The sequence below is a fragment of the Suricata suricatta genome, chromosome 1, assembly GCF_006229205.1.
Source record: "Suricata suricatta isolate VVHF042 chromosome 1, meerkat_22Aug2017_6uvM2_HiC, whole genome shotgun sequence".
Lineage (NCBI taxonomy): Eukaryota > Metazoa > Chordata > Mammalia > Carnivora > Herpestidae > Suricata > Suricata suricatta.
Window position 1 is genome coordinate 140,076,686 of NC_043700.1, and position 17,927 is coordinate 140,094,612.

The 17,927-nt window shown below is 37.0% G+C and overlaps 1 protein-coding gene across 1 annotated transcript; it reads right to left on the bottom strand.

Annotated features, from left to right (window-relative positions):
- Positions 1-637: 637 nt before the first annotated feature.
- Positions 638-12,287, bottom strand: AMBN (ameloblastin). Its single transcript, XM_029930611.1, has 11 exons — positions 12,201-12,287; positions 11,010-11,078; positions 8,758-8,808; positions 7,377-7,424; positions 6,793-6,903; positions 5,165-5,401; positions 4,483-4,521; positions 3,923-3,982; positions 3,783-3,827; positions 3,298-3,342; positions 638-1,174 (listed from the first exon to the last, which is right to left on the bottom strand). Exons 1-11 carry the CDS (start codon positions 12,213-12,215, stop codon positions 638-640), a joined length of 1,257 nt encoding a protein of 418 aa, XP_029786471.1. The 5' UTR covers positions 12,216-12,287.
- Positions 12,288-17,927: the final 5,640 nt, after the last annotated feature.

Genomic DNA, 17,927 nt, shown 5'->3' on the forward strand with positions numbered 1-17,927 from the left:
TAGCAAAGCTAGGAAATGAGCATGCTTTTCTTAGCCATTTGGATATATGTAAATAATAAACATATAATTCCTGATATTTTCAATGAGAAAAATTCTTTATTTAAAATAGGCTAAGTGTTTTTACTAGATTAAATAAAATATTCTACAATGAGAATTTTAAATCCAATAGTACCAAGCCCAGTAATACCAGTCAGGGACTGTTCACCCATCCCTGCTTAATAATGTTTGAATGATGTCTCTATAATTCTGAGAATCTGTGCCTTTGCTTGGAGAAAAGTTTCCAAAGCAATGTCGCATTTCCTGGATATGACGGTGTCATGCTGGGAAGAGAAATTCTACAGTGCCCAAGACAGCTAAAAAACAGTGATTTTCAAATGCAGAGACCCTTAAACTTGCTCTGATGTTATTAATAGTATTTCTAAATCACAGAGAAAGTCGACACTTTTATTTCAATAAGAGAATGAAAGCAAGAAGGGGACCTACACTATTTCTAGCCACGTGTATTTATTAATATATGCTTAGCATTTTTAATGCCTTTGCTGCCGCAGGGTAGTAAGTGTTTCAGCAAAGAGACGTACTATAGGGACAGAGCTGGGGAACTTGTGCACGCAGAAGGTAGTTGATAATCTCAAAGCTCTCAGGGCTCTTGGAAACGCCACACATCGTGCATGATCTGCGGCTGCTGGGCCTTGATTTCTGGCATAGAAGTTTGCTGAGTGTCTGGAATGACTGTGGTGTCCGTGGGCGTTTCTTCCAGGGGCGTGGTCACATCCGCACCGTAGGTCTCATAAATATCAGCTAATCCAGGGGTCATCAGTGGGTCAGCGTCTGCTGGGGTGACCCTGGGGGGTCCCCCGCTTTGCCCTGCAGGGCCTCTTGCCAGGGTGGGGTCGTTGCCCTTTGGGTGAGCAAGAAGCCCTCCCAGCGCACCAGGTGCTACCTCCGGAAGGAGAGCGGGGTTTTCCGGATCTACTGGGTTGACATCTGGCATGGGGGAGCCTTGCGCACCTCCTTCTCCCTTCTCAGGGCCTTTGGTTCCAGCGCCGGGGGTGTCGAATTCCAGAGTAAAGTCCCCACCCATGGCTGGATGGTGGGGTATCCCTCCAAGGTTAGGCCTCATGCCTCCAAATCCTGGGAACATGGCTCCGTAGGCCATGGGGCCTCCTCTGCCTCCCTGGAAATAAACCATTTACCAAAGTTACACTTATCCCATATTATTAAATACACCATGCAATCACAATTGGACAGATTCACCTAGAAATCAGAAAAAACAGAGAACAAGGAGTGAGCCCACAGCTGCGTCAGCACATTTCTCACTAAACTGGCTTTGAAATATAAAGGAGAGGATTCTGAACTTGTCTGGAAAGTGTGAAAGACAGGTGGAGACCCTTTGCCATGTCTGGACGAAAGCAGGGCAGAGAGAGGTGGGGAAACAGGGCAGAACTACGTCTACAGGCAAACGGCAGTTCGAATTTAATGTTAAGAAAATACTAAGCAGCCAAAATAGGCAGTGCCGTCACAAAAAAATGAACAACAAACACTGATCCGTTGATTAGTTTGTTGATGGATATTTTAGAGAACCACTTCAACATCGTTTCTCAAATGAATGAAGCCCCATATACGATTTTCCTTTTCTTTTTCTTTCTTTTTATTTATGGAACATATATCAGAAAAAGCAGCTTGATTTCTCTGGAGGAATCGAAATATTTTCTTCCTGTGGACAGTTAGGATTGTAGAATTGACGAGGTCTCTTTTTTTCTGCCTTTGCTGCCCCAAAATGTCCACCTCCCATCTGGGGTGATGTATAGTGACTGTATAGGGCTTTGTAACTTGCATATTTGTAATCTCATTTAATTAATTAATCACTTACAATTTCGACTCATTTTAAATTCCATCTTCAAATTTTTGGTGACATTTATCGGGCGATTTTCATAAGCTACAACAAAATCCTTTAATCATGAGGTAGAATATAAATAATTAAAATGATAAGATGTTATTTAACGCTTACTTGAATTTTCAGCCAGTTGGGTTGGTGGTATGTGGATACCACATTCTTTTTTTTTTTTTTTTACCTTTTCTTGCATCTCCACTCTCTAAATCTCAGTTTCTCACACCATCTCCTTGAGGGATGGCGTTGTGAATCCTGAACTGTGCTACCTGACTCTCCCCTTTCCCTCTCTTAAAAGTCTGTTGTCCTTATCACATCATTTTGACAGTATCTGTCCTTGTCAAATCTAATTTTTCCATTGAAAACTCCTTGAGTATAGAAACCTTATCTAATTTATCTTGCCTCTGTAGTGCCTTTCTATGCATCTAGTTCACAGAAGGCACTCAAGAATGTTGAGATGAGAGGGGCACCTGGGTGGCTCAAACATCTAACTTTGGCTCAGGTCATGATCTCGTGGTTTGTGAACTTGAGCCCCACGTCGTTGGGCTCTGTGCCAACAGCTCAGAGCCTGGAGCCTGCTTCAGATTCTGTGTCTCCCTCTCTCTGCCCTCCCTCGCTCTCACTCTGTCTCTCAAAAACAAATAAACATAAAAAAAAAAAAAGAAGGGAGTTGGGATGAGAGTTTTCTTTCAGTGATAACATATTTATAGTATTTATTCACTTGATAGACTCTATTGCTGATAACAATTTAATTTAGTATGGTATTTGTTTTTTTGTGTGCTCTAACAGATGTAACAGGTAGAAATTTCTGAGGGAAAATGTGAAGTTGTGCAAGTTTACTAATCTCTAAAGTTGTCATATGCGTGGATAATAGAAAAAGGATATGCTCAGATTAACATATTAATGCACTTTGAATTTCATACTAATCACCTTTTAAACTTGGTTCTTATCTGAGTGTAGTTGACACACAATGTCACATTAGGTGCATGTATACAACATTGTAATAGTGTTGTGTAGTGACAGATGGTGGCTACACTTGTGAGCATAACATGTACATAGAGTGGTTAGAACTCAACTTTGAGGTCTAAATTATTTGCAAAGCTGTTGAATTTGTTGCTATTTGTTTGGTCCGAGAAGCATTGGGAACTATTTACAAATCATACTCATATTCAAGAAACAGGGCAAAATCTTATGTTCTAGAGTGGCCGTGACTCAGAAATGACTATATGGAAACATGGTGAAATCTTTGCATGTTGCTTAAGAATCAAGGTTTTGGTTTCCGTGTGGAACAATCCAAGTCCTGTGCTGTGTAGTTAGTGACATTTATGGCCAATGCCTCTTGTGGCAAGTCATCTGTGACTGTTCTTCCCTGACCACAATTTTAATAACAGTTTGAGGACATTACTCACCGCCATTTCTTCTGAGCTCATGATGCCAAGTCTGGCAGGAGCATTCTGTTAAAAAAAAAAACCAAAAAACCAGTGCATCTTATTACTAACCAGTGGGTTCCCATTATCTTATTAGCTACTCAAGACAAAGTTAAAAGTTTACTGTTTCCTTAAACCTTAATGTTCATGCTGTGCCCAGAGGCAGGGTAAAGTGTAGAGGCGAGTTATTATTAAATAAATGTGGCCAAGTTGGATAATTCAGATAGAAAACTTACCTTTCTTTAATGCTGTTGTATACATATGTGTGTGTGTGTGTGTGTGTGTGTGTGTGTGTGCGTGTATGTCTGGCTAGAGTTATTCAAATAGAAAGTCTGCCTCCTGGCCATTTCAGTTGCTATTAGCCACTCAGAGAATATGAAATCTTGCATGAGGCCTGTATTTTGTAATTAAAGCTTTAAAGATAATATTTAATCTAAAATGATACTTTTTGTAGGATACAGACTTACCAATTGATTTGCTCCATAGGACATGTAAAATATTCCTGGGTAAAGCTAAATATAAATACAATAATCATCATAAAATGCATTTTCCAAGGAAAAATCTACAAGTACATTGTAAGCAGAGACGTATTTTTAAAAAAGCTTACTGGAGATGGCTTATTTTGTGGCATTGGTCCCCGAGATATCAAACGAGCTATTTGGAACACCTTTAAGTGGTAGAAAACAGAATTAGTAACTCATTTTTGCTATGACAGAGACTAACCTCCCAGTACAGCCATTTCTAAGTGGCATATGAAAAGAATTTTCAGGTGGATTACTCTAACAAATAAGTATTTAATATTTAAGAAAACAAAGGAACCCATTATACTTCATATTCATGGATGAATGGGGCAATTAAACATTTTCACTCTTCTTTCTTTAAAAAATTTTTAAAAATATTTATTTATTTTTAAGAGAGAGAGAGAGAGAGACAGTGAGAGCCGGGAAGGGGCAGACAGAGAGAGAATGACACAGAATCTGAAAGCAGGCTCCAAGCTCTGAGCTGTCAGCACAGAGCCCGGTGCAGGGCTCAAACCTGCAAACCATGAGATTATGACCTGACCCGAAGTCAGATGCTCAACCCACTGAGCCACCCAGGCACCCCTCTTCCTTCTAGAAGTATAGGTATTTTTTCCTAAGAAAGTATCTCATTGAGATCTGTACTTACTGATGGGCCTTGTGGATCAGCAAAATCCATTCCTGGTAGCTGCATCATAAATAAATATTAAAATTACTAAACTATAAAAATAGAACTAGACATAGTATTACCCTATTTATGACTATAATAAATAATCTAAAATGAATTTCCTGGTTTTCACTTTCATATAGTTGGGCAGGACACAACGTCTGTCTTCTTTTTAGAAAGGATGATTATATCTGTCTTTATAGGATTTTAATCAGGGTGACATGGGGGAATGTTAAGTACCTGCAACATATTAGTTACGTGGTACTTTTCTATCCACCGCTCTTTTCTCTACATTATTGCATGATTATTTTTTCTCCACCAGATAGAGAAATAATAATCCAAAATACTACATGCAAAGCTGTGGGATCAATCACTCCTCTCAGTCCCTCCAACACTGAGAAAGATCCTGATGGACTTCTCCGGCTGTCCTATTTCCCCTGAAGGCTTTCATCTTTTGCAACTAGGAAACTAAGAGGCACAGGATCTTTCTAGAATCCATGCCTTGTTTCTGTTGATAAAGGACAGGTATGTCAACTGCCTGAAACCATTTGTATTGTCATAAATTACGCCTGAAAGTTCTGATTATTTAAATGTGCTCTGCAAATCAGTTTTCCTTTGAGTGAGTGGGCAAATCCCATTTTGACTTCAGGGAAAAAGGAATTACCTCAGCCTTCGGTGGCTTATCTGATGGTGCCACCTGCTGTTCGAGCATTGGCCCCTCTGCTTGCTGCAAGGGCGGTTGTCCCTGGTAAACTGGAGGCTGAGGTCCTCCCTTCTGGGCTGCGTCCTGGATGGCGGTTACAATTGTAGGCTGGAGGAAAGGTTTGTGTCCTGGCTGTTGAGGCTGCAGGGATGGCTGCGATGGGAGAGGTGGGGGGTGCACAGGCAAAGAATATTCATACTGCAGAGAAATTTGAAAGGAGTGTCAGGAAGCGATAGCTCACTGAACTGTGGTGTCTAGAATTTCTAAACAAAAGGGCTTGGGAAGCTTTCCACTTGCGAGAGAGTCCAGGGGAATTGTCTTGAAGCTATGTTTATGTAGGAAGCACCAATTTATGTAAAGTCAGTGTTATCTGTGGCGGTCTTTAGCGTGGCTGTGTCCTCTACTTCCTTTGGGACGATCTGTGCTGAAGAATAAGGAAAACTATTGGGCTTCCTGGTAGAATGGTTGTTACCTCCTCTGAGTTTCCAGAGCTGCCTCTAGGTATGTCTCTGTTACCACTTTCTCATTTGATTACAGTTATTTGTTATATATTTTTGCCCACCGTCAACTGAGAGACAATAATATGTCTTCTTTGTCTTTATAGCCCTAACATTTAACATGGTGCCTGGCACTTGATAAATGATATATTTTTTGAGTTAATGAAAGGAGAGAAGTGATGATTAAGTGAAATACCAAATTCCTGCATCATGGAGTCCATTTTAGAAACAATCAAATGGAGAAACAGTTCCTATTAACATTATTTATTGTCCACTAAATGCGGCTTGGTGAGTAATGCTACTTGTGAATGCCATCTGGAATCAGAGGTTTCTATTAAAACAACCATGTTTATTTGCTCCTCTTTGAAATTAACTGTGGTGAATGGCTTCCTGATATTTTTAAACCATTTGCAAACTCCTCAAACTGGCATGGAAGTCTCACCACACTCCTTCTTCTGCTACTGCCCATCTCGAAACTCCTATGGCTTTTTAAATTCATACCTCGTAATTTAGCACCTTGTAATGCATTGTCTTGTCTTGTCTCCCAATCAGATTTGAAACTTCATGAAGCTTAGATCCATTCTTAAATGTTTTCATTTTCACTCCCAATCTACAATTTGGCTTATGCATTTATTAGGCACCAAATAAATAATGGTTAACTGATTGATGTATTTATTGATTACTGTAAGGTTCATGATATTTTAACAGGACTTTGGTGTCACTTTAAATGTGACTTTGAATAACTATTTTGGGACTCTTGACTAAAATGAGAATTGTCCAGGATATAGCCTGCTTCCATCTTGAAGATAGTTTATCTTTTGTTATTGTTCATGTCATTATGATCTCTTATATTTTGGAGGCCATATCATCCTTTTTGAAATAAATATGCAAATAAGTTGAAAGTTTTGACCACTTCTTTTAATTTTTCCTAAGTACTAAAAACAATTATGGGTTATGACTTGCTAACACTTGGAATGAATACTTTATTCATTATTATTATCTGTCTGTAGCCAGTATGTGATAATTTAGAGAAGGCGAATACGGGAATATTTTTAGCATGATGTTTCAAGCACACTGATGCAATTAACTTACCTGTTGAGTTTCATGTTCCCTTGGTCTCATCCACGGGAAAGAAGAATGTGGGGGCAGGAGACCATGCATCCACAAAGAATTAAAAGACTTTCCAAAACCAAATCTTGAATACTAAAGACATGCAGGGGGAGAAAGAAAGCATGCTTATATTTCAGTAGTGGCTTTAACTTAGTTTTCATTTTCTACAAAATCCACAGAAATTGTGGAGATAGCAAAAGTAAGTGTGGCATCAGTGAATTTAACGTGGACAGGTAAATGCTCTCTTCCAACAGACTTACTTTCTATCCTAAGACAGACTGCAATATTCCCACAAACTTACTTGAGATTTAGCTTTTTACGACTTTGTGTTTTGGGTTGTTTAATAAAAGTGAAGTGCTAGAAAGGATTTTATTCTTACTCAAGAAAATTAAATATTATTTTTTTTTACCATCCCATCTTATTTTGTTTTAGGTTATCTCAATTACTCATTTGTTCTTTTGATACTTAGAATAATATCTATTTTATGAGTTGTAATGTTGTTATTAATATCACCACTACCACCACCATTAATGCTTTCAGTAAAAAATATTTGAAAATAAGGTTACCTGAGAAAGCATATTTAATCCCTGCAAACTTCCCAACTGCCTCATCGTCTGTCAAGAAAAAAAATGGGTTAGTGTTTGCCACATATATTCCTTTTCTTATGGTGCAGCTGTTTTCTCAATATATGATATTATTAGCACAAAGTTTCTGGTAGGTCAGTCAAATAAAATAAAAATAGACAAATCATCAATGAAAAGTGGAAATGTTGAATGTGGTTGTGCCATTATTGTTATTGCTACTAAAATAGTGAACTTGCTTTTTATCATTAATTGTATAAGCAAAAAAGGTATCATTTAAGTAAAGGTCACATTAAAACATTGGGAAATAGCTCATTCAATTGAAATAGAAACTTAACTGTGAAAACATCATTTCATTAACTCTTCTCCCCCTCCCCTTCCCCATTTAACTTACTTTGCCTTTTATAAATCTATCCCCAAATAGGCAAACAAAATCAAACAGAACAAGACAAAACAAAGCACCCCTGCCTCCTTTCCAAATAAAAAAGGCCTCAAAATAGTAAATGTAAAAAACACTGGGGAAAATGGTGAGTATCTGAGAATACATTCTCTCATCTGAGAATGCTGCCAATTCAACAGGAAGTCAATTTCAATTTAATGGGAAGAAGTTTAGAGTGCTTTGAGTTGTTTTTAAGCTAGAAAGTGAGAAAAAAGTAACTCTGTGAAATTAGCTTCCATTTGAAATAAACTTCTAGCCTATGTATGTATTCATTGTCCCCAGATTGTCATGATATGAACAACTTTGCAAGGTCTTAATGAAAATTTATAATCTCATAAATGTTTTTTATTCATAACTGTTAATATTTTCTTTTTATTCAGTCAAATATTTCTAGTGTGCTGAGATTTTTCTAAACAGAGTATTATTAGTTATGAGAACTTCAGCAAGACAAACATAGGCTATGAAGAACGTACCATAAAACCACATTAGTGTTATTTACAGGAGGTCTTATAAACAACCACATTTTGTAGGGTAAATTTTCTTCATGGGAACATTGTCAAATAAAATACCATAAGGTGATGGAATTAAATGTAAACCATTTGTGGCTTCAAGGACAATGTGTTTTAATTAATGTAGTAATTATATTAGTATAGTAATTATATCATGTATACCTAATACATATTAGGTATTAAGTATTAGTATTGATCTGATTCACACACAGATGGTATTCTGAAGAGTAAAATACCTGAAAGTTTCAAATTGCAGTAAAATGATAAGATGAGACTCTAATAAATGTCATATGCTTCTCTGGAACTTCTCTGGAGCCACTGACTTCTGACTAGGGAAATAGAACCAGCCACGGTGTTTCTCTCTTACCAGGACCATACAGCTGTAAAGGCTACATGTAAATACTCGGACAATACATACCTCCAGGCTCAAACTGGCCATGCCTGGTGTCCCAGGTTGCTGAGGAAACATCTAGATGGAAATAAGAATAATCTTGAGATGTCTGGTGAGAACCTTCCATAAATGCATGCTGGAAATAGAAAGGTAACCCCACGCATAAAGGCCAGCTAAGGGATTTAGACTTGAGCTTGTAAGCAGAATAAAGAAGAATTTAAGTTAATGGGGAGAATTAACATCATATTATTAGTGGCTTTGCTCCCACATGAATCGTGTACCCTTTGTATCTTAATGCAGAAAATGTTGATTTAATTTGAGATTACATTGAAAACAAATATGGTGTAGAATAAAACTACAAAATAGAAAGCCAAGAATACTTTGTATTCTTGAAGAAATTATTTCATAGACAAGCAAAAGGGACAAACTTAAGGTTGGTCAGTTTTCTTGTTGGCAACTTACATGCTTCTGGTTCATGGAATGTGACATGGAATCATGGCACTCAGCAAAGACCACATGCAAAACCTCACTTGTCACCCATTCAAGGGGCTTCAACATATGCTCCATCATCTTTCATGAAAAATTATTTTATGTATAAATCTATTGATCTGTGTTTATAGTTCTTGATCATATCCAAGATATATACTTTAAAATAAAAAAAGTCAAGTGTTACACTTAATGTGTTCATTTAAGGGTTGTTAAAAATATAGTTATACTTACAATTAGATTTTTAAAGTGTAAGGTATTTTTCTTTCGAAACCAATTCTTATTAATATGCATACATATCAGTAGAAAAAAATGGAGACTGGAAGAGTAAGAATTAGAGTACTTTGGGTTTTGAAGGTCTTCGGTTCTTTGGAAATCGTTACTTTTTAGGGTCACATGTTCTTAATGCTGTCTTTCCTTCATTTGTACACAAATAAATATGGAGGGTCCACTAAATATATTGGGATTTTTTTTCATGAGTAAGAAGTTCAGGAATAGTTTCCTGAGTGTGCTATCTATCTTCCACCTTCTGCTTTTTCATAGAAGTAAAATCTTGCCCTCTGAGTCATAGTTCAAATTTCTCCAAATAATTCAGTCTGGGAAATGGATAGCAGAAAAGGAGTTATAAATGTGTAGCAAATACTCTAAGCAGAGAAAAAGAGCAATTGTGTAGACAGGAAGAGTGATGTGTGTGTGTGTGTGTGGTGTGTGTGTGTGTGTGTGTGTGTGGTGAGCAGATCATTCAGCATTTTAGGGGACTGTGAGAGTAAAGCTTTCTTTCCTCCCATTGGCCAGTACCCAAATTAGGTATCTTAGACAGATTCAAGTACAAAGTATACTTTGCTTTCCATTTACTCTAAGTCATGAATTAACAACAAATTTATAGGAATGTAAATGGACATAGGATACATATCCAAGGAGGAAGTAAAGGCAGAAGAACATCTAACTTGACAGGCAGTCGGTTGGCAATCCTAAACAATTGTCATGTCCTTCAGGTGGACCCGACTGACACAGGTGTGGACCAGCATAAATTCCAAGAGTGTCAAGGTACTAGACAGACAGTGGATGGCTGAGGCTGACCCCAGGGTCAGTATTATATAAAAGTAAGCTAGGGAAGCAGCTTCACTTTGTCTTTCACTTTTCACTTTTTATTTGCAGAGTTGAGGATTTCATCCCTGTAGCCAGTTTTTATCCCCTTCCTCCAAACATTTAACTTTAAGAAACCCATGTACCTAATTTTTTTTGGTTAGGGAACTGAAATATTTTAAAGTTCATTTAAGTCCAATGACGAGTCCCTCAAGATGGGAGGTCATGTCAAACTTACTTTTGTGTCTCCAATACCCAACGCATTGCTGGGTGTGCGGCAGGTGCTCAGCCAATATTTGCCAAATGCATATGGCAGCTGAACAAAGTCTTCATGAAAACAGAAACACATACTATTGGCTAGAGGGGTTCACTACCCAGAGGATTGCATTCATGCGATCATATCAACATATGTTAGGGTGAACCAGGTGTAGGACTGTAACATAACATCAGCCCTATTGTCGCAGCATGCTTTGATTTAAGAAGCTTCAACTCTCAGTCACACAATATCTCCCCTGTAAGGCAAATATGTTGGTTAATTACTAACTTTCAAATGGAATCACTTAGCTTTGTTTTGTAACCATCATAATTTGGCTACTATTATTCTTTTAAAAATGAAGAAAATGTACTTTACTGTTTTGGAGAAATTTTCTCTCCATTTCACTGTTTAGTATCCAACAATTTAGGAAATCTAGAAAACTGTGACTTACCGGCACTGCGGAACTCATTTCCAGGAGGCATAAGATCAGTATCAGGTCCTTCATTTTGGAAAGTGGGATCTGAAACAGAATTGGGTTGGAGAATTAAATCAGTTGAATTTTTATTTCAGAATGGTTAAAAGGCAATGTTTCAAATGAGTCACATCTCTGTTCTTCAAAAACAGTTTCAAAAAAAAAATAAAAACAAAACACAATTAAGTGTTTCTAAACTTATTTATTTTTACTAACTTTTGGAATGAATTGACAATCAATTAAAAAATATCTAAGTGCTTTTTAAAAATGGAGTTACAACCTAAATGAACATGTAGGAACAACCTTTCTGCTGTGTTCTTTAAATGCTGTGTTTCATTTCATAAAGTGAATTATGAATTTGAAAATCCTTTCCATTCTCTGAAATTTTGGTCTGTGAAGTATCACTCACAAGATTTTATACTTTCTCTCCAGAGTACATTTTGAAATGCATTTGAAATAGAATACAACAATTATTTTATAGCAAAACTTTATTTTCAGATATATTAGAATATATCACCCTATGTTTTGACTATCTAGATAAACATAACAAAACTTATCCTTTTAAAAATAAGAATGAGGGGTGCTTGGGTGGCTCACTTGGTTGAGCGGCTCAGGTCACGATCTCCCAGTTGAAGCCCGACATCTGACTCACTGCCTTCAGCAAGATACCACTTCAGATCCTGTGTCCCCCTTTTTCTCTGCCCCTCCCCCACTTGTCCTCTTCCTCTCAAATAAATAAATATTAAAAAAATAAGAATGAACTGAATATTTTAAATGCCTTTGATGTTAGTGGGAAATATGTCTCAAAATTGAGTTTTCCTCTTTCTAAAATGAATTATCTCTTTAAGTTTATTCTAGAAGTTGAAAAGCCTCTTTACTCTTCATGAACAGAAATCTGCCTAACCAAGAAATTTGCTTGTCTTCTAATGCCTTTCTAAATTAGCCACTGTCACTAATAAACACAAATAGTGAAAAAAAGTCTATAGATTAGTCTTTTTTTCCTTAGCTGGTAAGGTATTAGGCATGTCTTCTCTGGAACAGGCTAATGGTTTACAACAAACTATTATTCAGCTTTTGGTGACAAATCAAAATCCTCTTTATAAAAGCTACCTGGAGACAGTAAAAGAGAACTTATAGGAATCACATGGAAATCATAAAATCACATTTTACCTTCAAAGCTGACATGCACTGTGTTCTCAGGGCCTGGTGATGCCAACCAAGACAGTTCTAAGAAAAGAAGATTAAATTTTTTTCTGGTCTGTGCCTAGGACTCTCTCTGTATCTCTCATTCAGGGAAGAGCAGAAACCTTTATTTAAAGTGCCAATCCACCAATCAAAGTGAAGCAAAACGGGCAAAAAAACCAAGCTGCGCTCCTGTAATTTAGCCCACACCCTTTTATTTCATGCAACGACATCGGCTCAGTAGAGTCTTATTATTTTTAATTGTAAACCAGCCCTTGTACTTGAACTCAAGTGCAGGGAGGACAGTAAAGGAATAATGGACATAAGTTCTGAAGACAATCATTTTGGTGAGCTGAAGGAAATATATGTAAAATAGATGCAAAATTAACCATTATCTGTTTGTGCAGGTTTTTATCTGCAGATAAAGCTGGTGACCCCGTGCCAACATTCTGGAGATTATCACCCTCGTATTTGTTATAGTAAATGTATCTCCCCTCACTTTCTCTGACATACACACAATCTAGAAGGAGACATAACATAGCGTTCTGAGCTTAGAAGAGAACATGAAAATATTAGATGGATAATGAGTACATTATGATGTTTTCCTCAGAATTTCCTAGATAGTTTTTTATCTAAAGATAATAGACTGGAGTTAGCTAAGCTTTGTAAGAAAGTTTACTTGGACCCTCTGAGAGAATAACTTCAGGCAAACCTTTGGTACATGTTCTTTGGGGGAAAAGGGACATAAATCAAAACATTCTCCATGAACCAATCAGGTCAATGGGCACTAGTCTCATTTCACTTTTTATTTTATTTTTTTTAAGATTAAACAATGCATATTTATTTTTGAGAGAGAGAGAGAGAGCAGAGGATCTGAAATGGACTTCGTACTGACAGCAGAGAGACTGATGCAGGGCTCAAACTCATGAAATGTAAGATTATGGTCTGAGCTGCAGTCAGACACTTAACTCAGAGCCAGTCAGGCACACTCATCTCAACTTTTAGATATATTCACTTTCAGGCATTTAGTACTAAGTCAGATTAGTCATATCTGTGTCACTTAAAAGGCTAATGTCAACATGGATGGGTTTTTCTCCATGAACGGAAAGAATGTCTTGAATGTGGATTGGACTTTAACTGCTTTTGTTATTACTCTTGCCCCTCCTTATTTTTCCAAAGGTGTGATTTCAGAGGTGGTAGGGATAAGAATTTAAGATTAGTTTCATAAGAAGGGATGAGTCAGTACACTCTTTAGGGAAATAGGGATCTTGCCAATTACAGGGAACACCGAGGAAGCTAGTATTTTGGGGAAAAGATGTCTTCATACCTAAGTGTAGGCCTAACATCTTCAAATAATGATATCCAAGAAACTGTCCCTGAAAAACTGCATTTCCTACTGATAACAGAATTATTTTTAGGATGCAAAGGAATAAGACATGTAAACATGTTTTGTAAATAGCAAAATGTTATTGAAATAAAGAGTGTTATTTTTGACTCTAGCTTTCCCGTTTCTCTCTATTCTTGTTCTGGTGCTTGATCAAGTCCCTTAACCTCTCTGAGCCCTAGTTCCTTTTTTTGTAATATAAGGGTGATCATTTACGACCATAGATTTGTTTAGATTTGATGAGATGATAAAGATACAGCAGCTGCCATCTAGTGGGAGTTCAGTACGTGGGTGATTGTCCTTTGAGTGGGAGAAGCTACATGAAACACCAGAGACACTGTGTGTGTGTGTGTGTGTGTGTGTGTGTGTGTGTGTGTGTGTTAAAAAAGTTAGGTCTATGAGCTCCAAAGAGGGTAGAGAAAGGACCTGATGGAAGGCATTTCATCTGCAGAGAAGTGGATGCTGAATCCATGGGATTAAGCTTCCTAGTTGACTGTTTACCAGGGAAATGGGATGTGTGTGAACATGCCTTTTACAGTTTATGAGCATGATCATGACAGGCTAATGATGATGTTTTTGTAGAATTCATATATTCTGCCTTTCTCTTAAGCCAAATATTTAATATACTATAAATGATGTTGTTCCTACCTTTTGAAAATGATTTTCACACTCAGTTCGGGATTACTATCTTCCAGATGTTTACCTGTTAGTTTTTTTCCTCCACTTTCCTGCATACCCATACCAAATTATCTTTCTAAAATATTGGCTTCAGCATTTCAGATCTCCACTCAAAAACTCTTTAAGGACCCCTAAAACTATAATGTAAAGTTCACCCTCTATAACTAGACACTCAAATTAACATTTCCACTGATGTTTCAAATTTCATCTCCCATTTTATACAAGACTGTACATTGAGATAGTAATCATGATGGTTGTAAATAGTTGAAGTAAACATTTTGCATCTAGTCAACAGCTTAAAAATTTTTAATGCTTATTTATTTATTTATATATTTTTTAAATGTTTATTTATTCTTTGAGAGACAGAGAAAGACAGAGCATGAGTGGGTAAGGGGACAGAGACACAGAGACAGAGAATCTGAAGTAGGCTCCCGGCTCTGAGCTGTCAGCACAGTACCCGACGTAGAGCTTGAACTCACGAACCGTGAGATCATGACCTGAGCCGAAGTCGGATGCTTAACCAACTGAGCTATCCAGGTGTCCCTATTTGTTTTTGAGAAAGAGACAGAGAAAGAGAGAGAGAGAGAGGGAGGGAGAGAGAGAAAGAGTGCAAGCAGAGGAGGGGCAGAGAGAGAGAGGGAGACAAAGAATCCAAAGCAGACTCCAGGCTCCGAGCTGTCAGCCTAGAGCTCCACATGGGCTGAAACTCATGGACTGCAAGGTCCTGACCTGAGCCAAAGTTGAATGCTTAACTGAAGGAGTCGCCCAGATGCCCCAAGTCAACAGCTTTTTATTTTTGATTAATGTTACTGGAAAAGTTAGCAAACATAATCCTAATTCATCCTAATTAAAAATATTTTAATTACAAAGAAATCTGGATATTAGCCTGAGCATATGAATGCGTGGCAGTAATGATAGACATTAAGGACGTACTACAGCTGATGGCTACTATGTCATGTTGATTAAGACCATACTTTTATTTAAAAAAATGAGAGTAACCAATTTTTAAAAATGCTATGTCCAGAGTATAGCAAAAATAAACAAGCTCAAAATGGCAGAAGATCTGAGATACATGAGAGGACACGTACTACAGAAGAAGTTGTAAAGAAAATGTTAGATAAAGAAGATCCTGGGGAAAAAAGTTAGTATAGTAGCTGGAGCACAGCTTTTGAAAACCCTTTCATGACATTAATCATATGACTTTGGGCGAGCTACTCAACTTGAATATATACAGTCTTTTCATATAATTATTTAATCTGTGAAATGTGGACTACCATAGGATGGCATCAATTTAATATAACTTATTTAAGTAAGTAATGAATATAAAGTGCTCAGCACACTATCTGATATGCAGAAAATATTCAGTGATCATGAGTTATTATTGTTCTTGTTGAAATAAAGAAGCCTGTGGTGCAAATCCACTTCATATTGTACTATGGGCCTTGGCTGTGAGTATTCTAGCCACCAGCGGCAGCTATAACAACTAACTAAAATGTATAAGAAGGATTTTGATTGCTAATGCGCATGTCAATTCCATGGGACAATACCTAGACTTTGACTTTTGCTTCGTTCTCACACATGGTCCTTTTCAACCTTCTACTCCAGCCAGCCTTGTTTACTCACTCTCCAGAATGTACCAAGGTTTTTTTTCTCTTCTTAAGGCTTTTATTGAACCTTTCTCTCTGCTTAACCTCTTTTCTTACCTCTTCACAACTTGTTGTCAAAGTTCCAGTCCAATTCTATCTTTTTGGTGACTCCCTCACCATTCCAACTCCACTGTGATCTTCTTTTCTCTGACTCCAAAAATTTGGCAATCATTCATTCACTCCATTGTGACAAATTGCTTGTTACAGATCCTCACGTTTTACTTTGTATGTGATCTTCTAATTTATTTTGGATAGATTATCATATTTTTTCAAACATATAAAACATTCCTGTGAATCACTCACTCCACTGAGTTGTATCCTTTGATGTTATATGCAGATTATACTAGGTAATATTTGGATAGTATTTACTGTGGTCAGGCATTATTTTAGTGTTTTACATATATTAATTTATTTAATCCTGCCAATGACTTTATGAAGAAGATACTATTCTCCCCTTTTTATACACAGAGAAAACAGATCTACAGAGAGGTGAACTAAACTACCCAAACTGACAGTCAGTGAGTGGTGGGACCGGAATTTAGACACAGGCATCTTGCTCTAATGCACCATGCCAGAATGAAATAGTCATCCAACATTAGATGACATTGATCAATCAATCATTGGCAGATACGAAGAAGTACAATACAGTATCACTACTTGTTGGAAATTTATCAGTAATTTACTCAAAGAAGAGGGATATGCAAGAAATAGTGAAACATACAGCAAACCAACAATACTTTAACAAAAAGCATATGTAATATCAAAAAGCATGATCCCACATGGATCAACTGGTAAAATAATAGTGCTATAGAACAGTGATTCTCAATTAGGGATGATTTTGCCCCAACAGGGAACACGTCTGGGCGACAATGGGCTATTTCTGGTTGTCACAGTTTGCTGGCAGGAAAGGGGTGGTGGCATCTAGTGAGTAGCGACCAGAGATACTGCTAAAAATCCTAAAATGTACAGGACAGCCCCTCACAGAAACAAGTATTCAGCCCTAGATGTCAGTAGTTGTGAGGATAGGAAACAGCTAATAGAAGAATGACATAAAGTTTTTGAGGTTGGAGAAATCTTTTGAGGCTTTGGGGTCAGTCTGAGGAGAATAGATATATGCTGAGCCTCGAGGTAAGACTCTTTGTCAAAATGCCCAGTCAGTAGCTGATGACTGAGCCAACTGACAAGTATTAAGTTTTCCAGAGAAAGAATCTAATGGAGTGTCATGCATTAAGCTAGAATGGAAGAAGAGCAGAAAGTACGTCCATGTCAAGGAAGGCCAATTTTAAAAGTTGTTTTTGTGTGTTGGCACAATAAAAGGAATAATAAAGTTTTCATGGATCTTACACTAATGTCTTAAGTATATAATATTAATGGCTTATTTTATTGACCACCTAACATGTACCACCTGCCATGCTTTATATTCTTTTTCTTACTTCATCTTCATGAACCACCTCATGAGATAAACTCTGTGACAACTGGGATCTAGAAAAGATATAATGTCCTTCAGAGTTAGTAGCATAGCTGGGAGTCAATCTCCAAAGACCATATCCTGACTGCTAGTCACCACATTGACCGTTATTAGTTAGTGTTTTATAGAGCCCATTATCATGTTGGTTTGGGATAATGTTTATATCTGATTTTTAATCTTACAAAATATGGATAATAAATTTTGTAAAATCTATTGATACTTGTTACCATATAGTATTATAACATAGGAATCAAATTTGAATTATTTTCCCCTGCTAATAATATAGTCAAAGTTATTTTGAAAACTGCAGACAATATCAGAAACTAGTATTTTTATCGGCTTCTATTTGTTTCATAATCAAGAACAATAACCAGAAAAATAATATGGTGATGGTAATAATTATACAGATACAAAAGAAAGACATATTAGGATTTTACTACCTCATCAAATGATTTCATTTTTTTTCTCTGACAATACTTATACATATTGGATTCATATCAGCACAGTTATGATTATGGTGTAAGTATAATTTTATATTA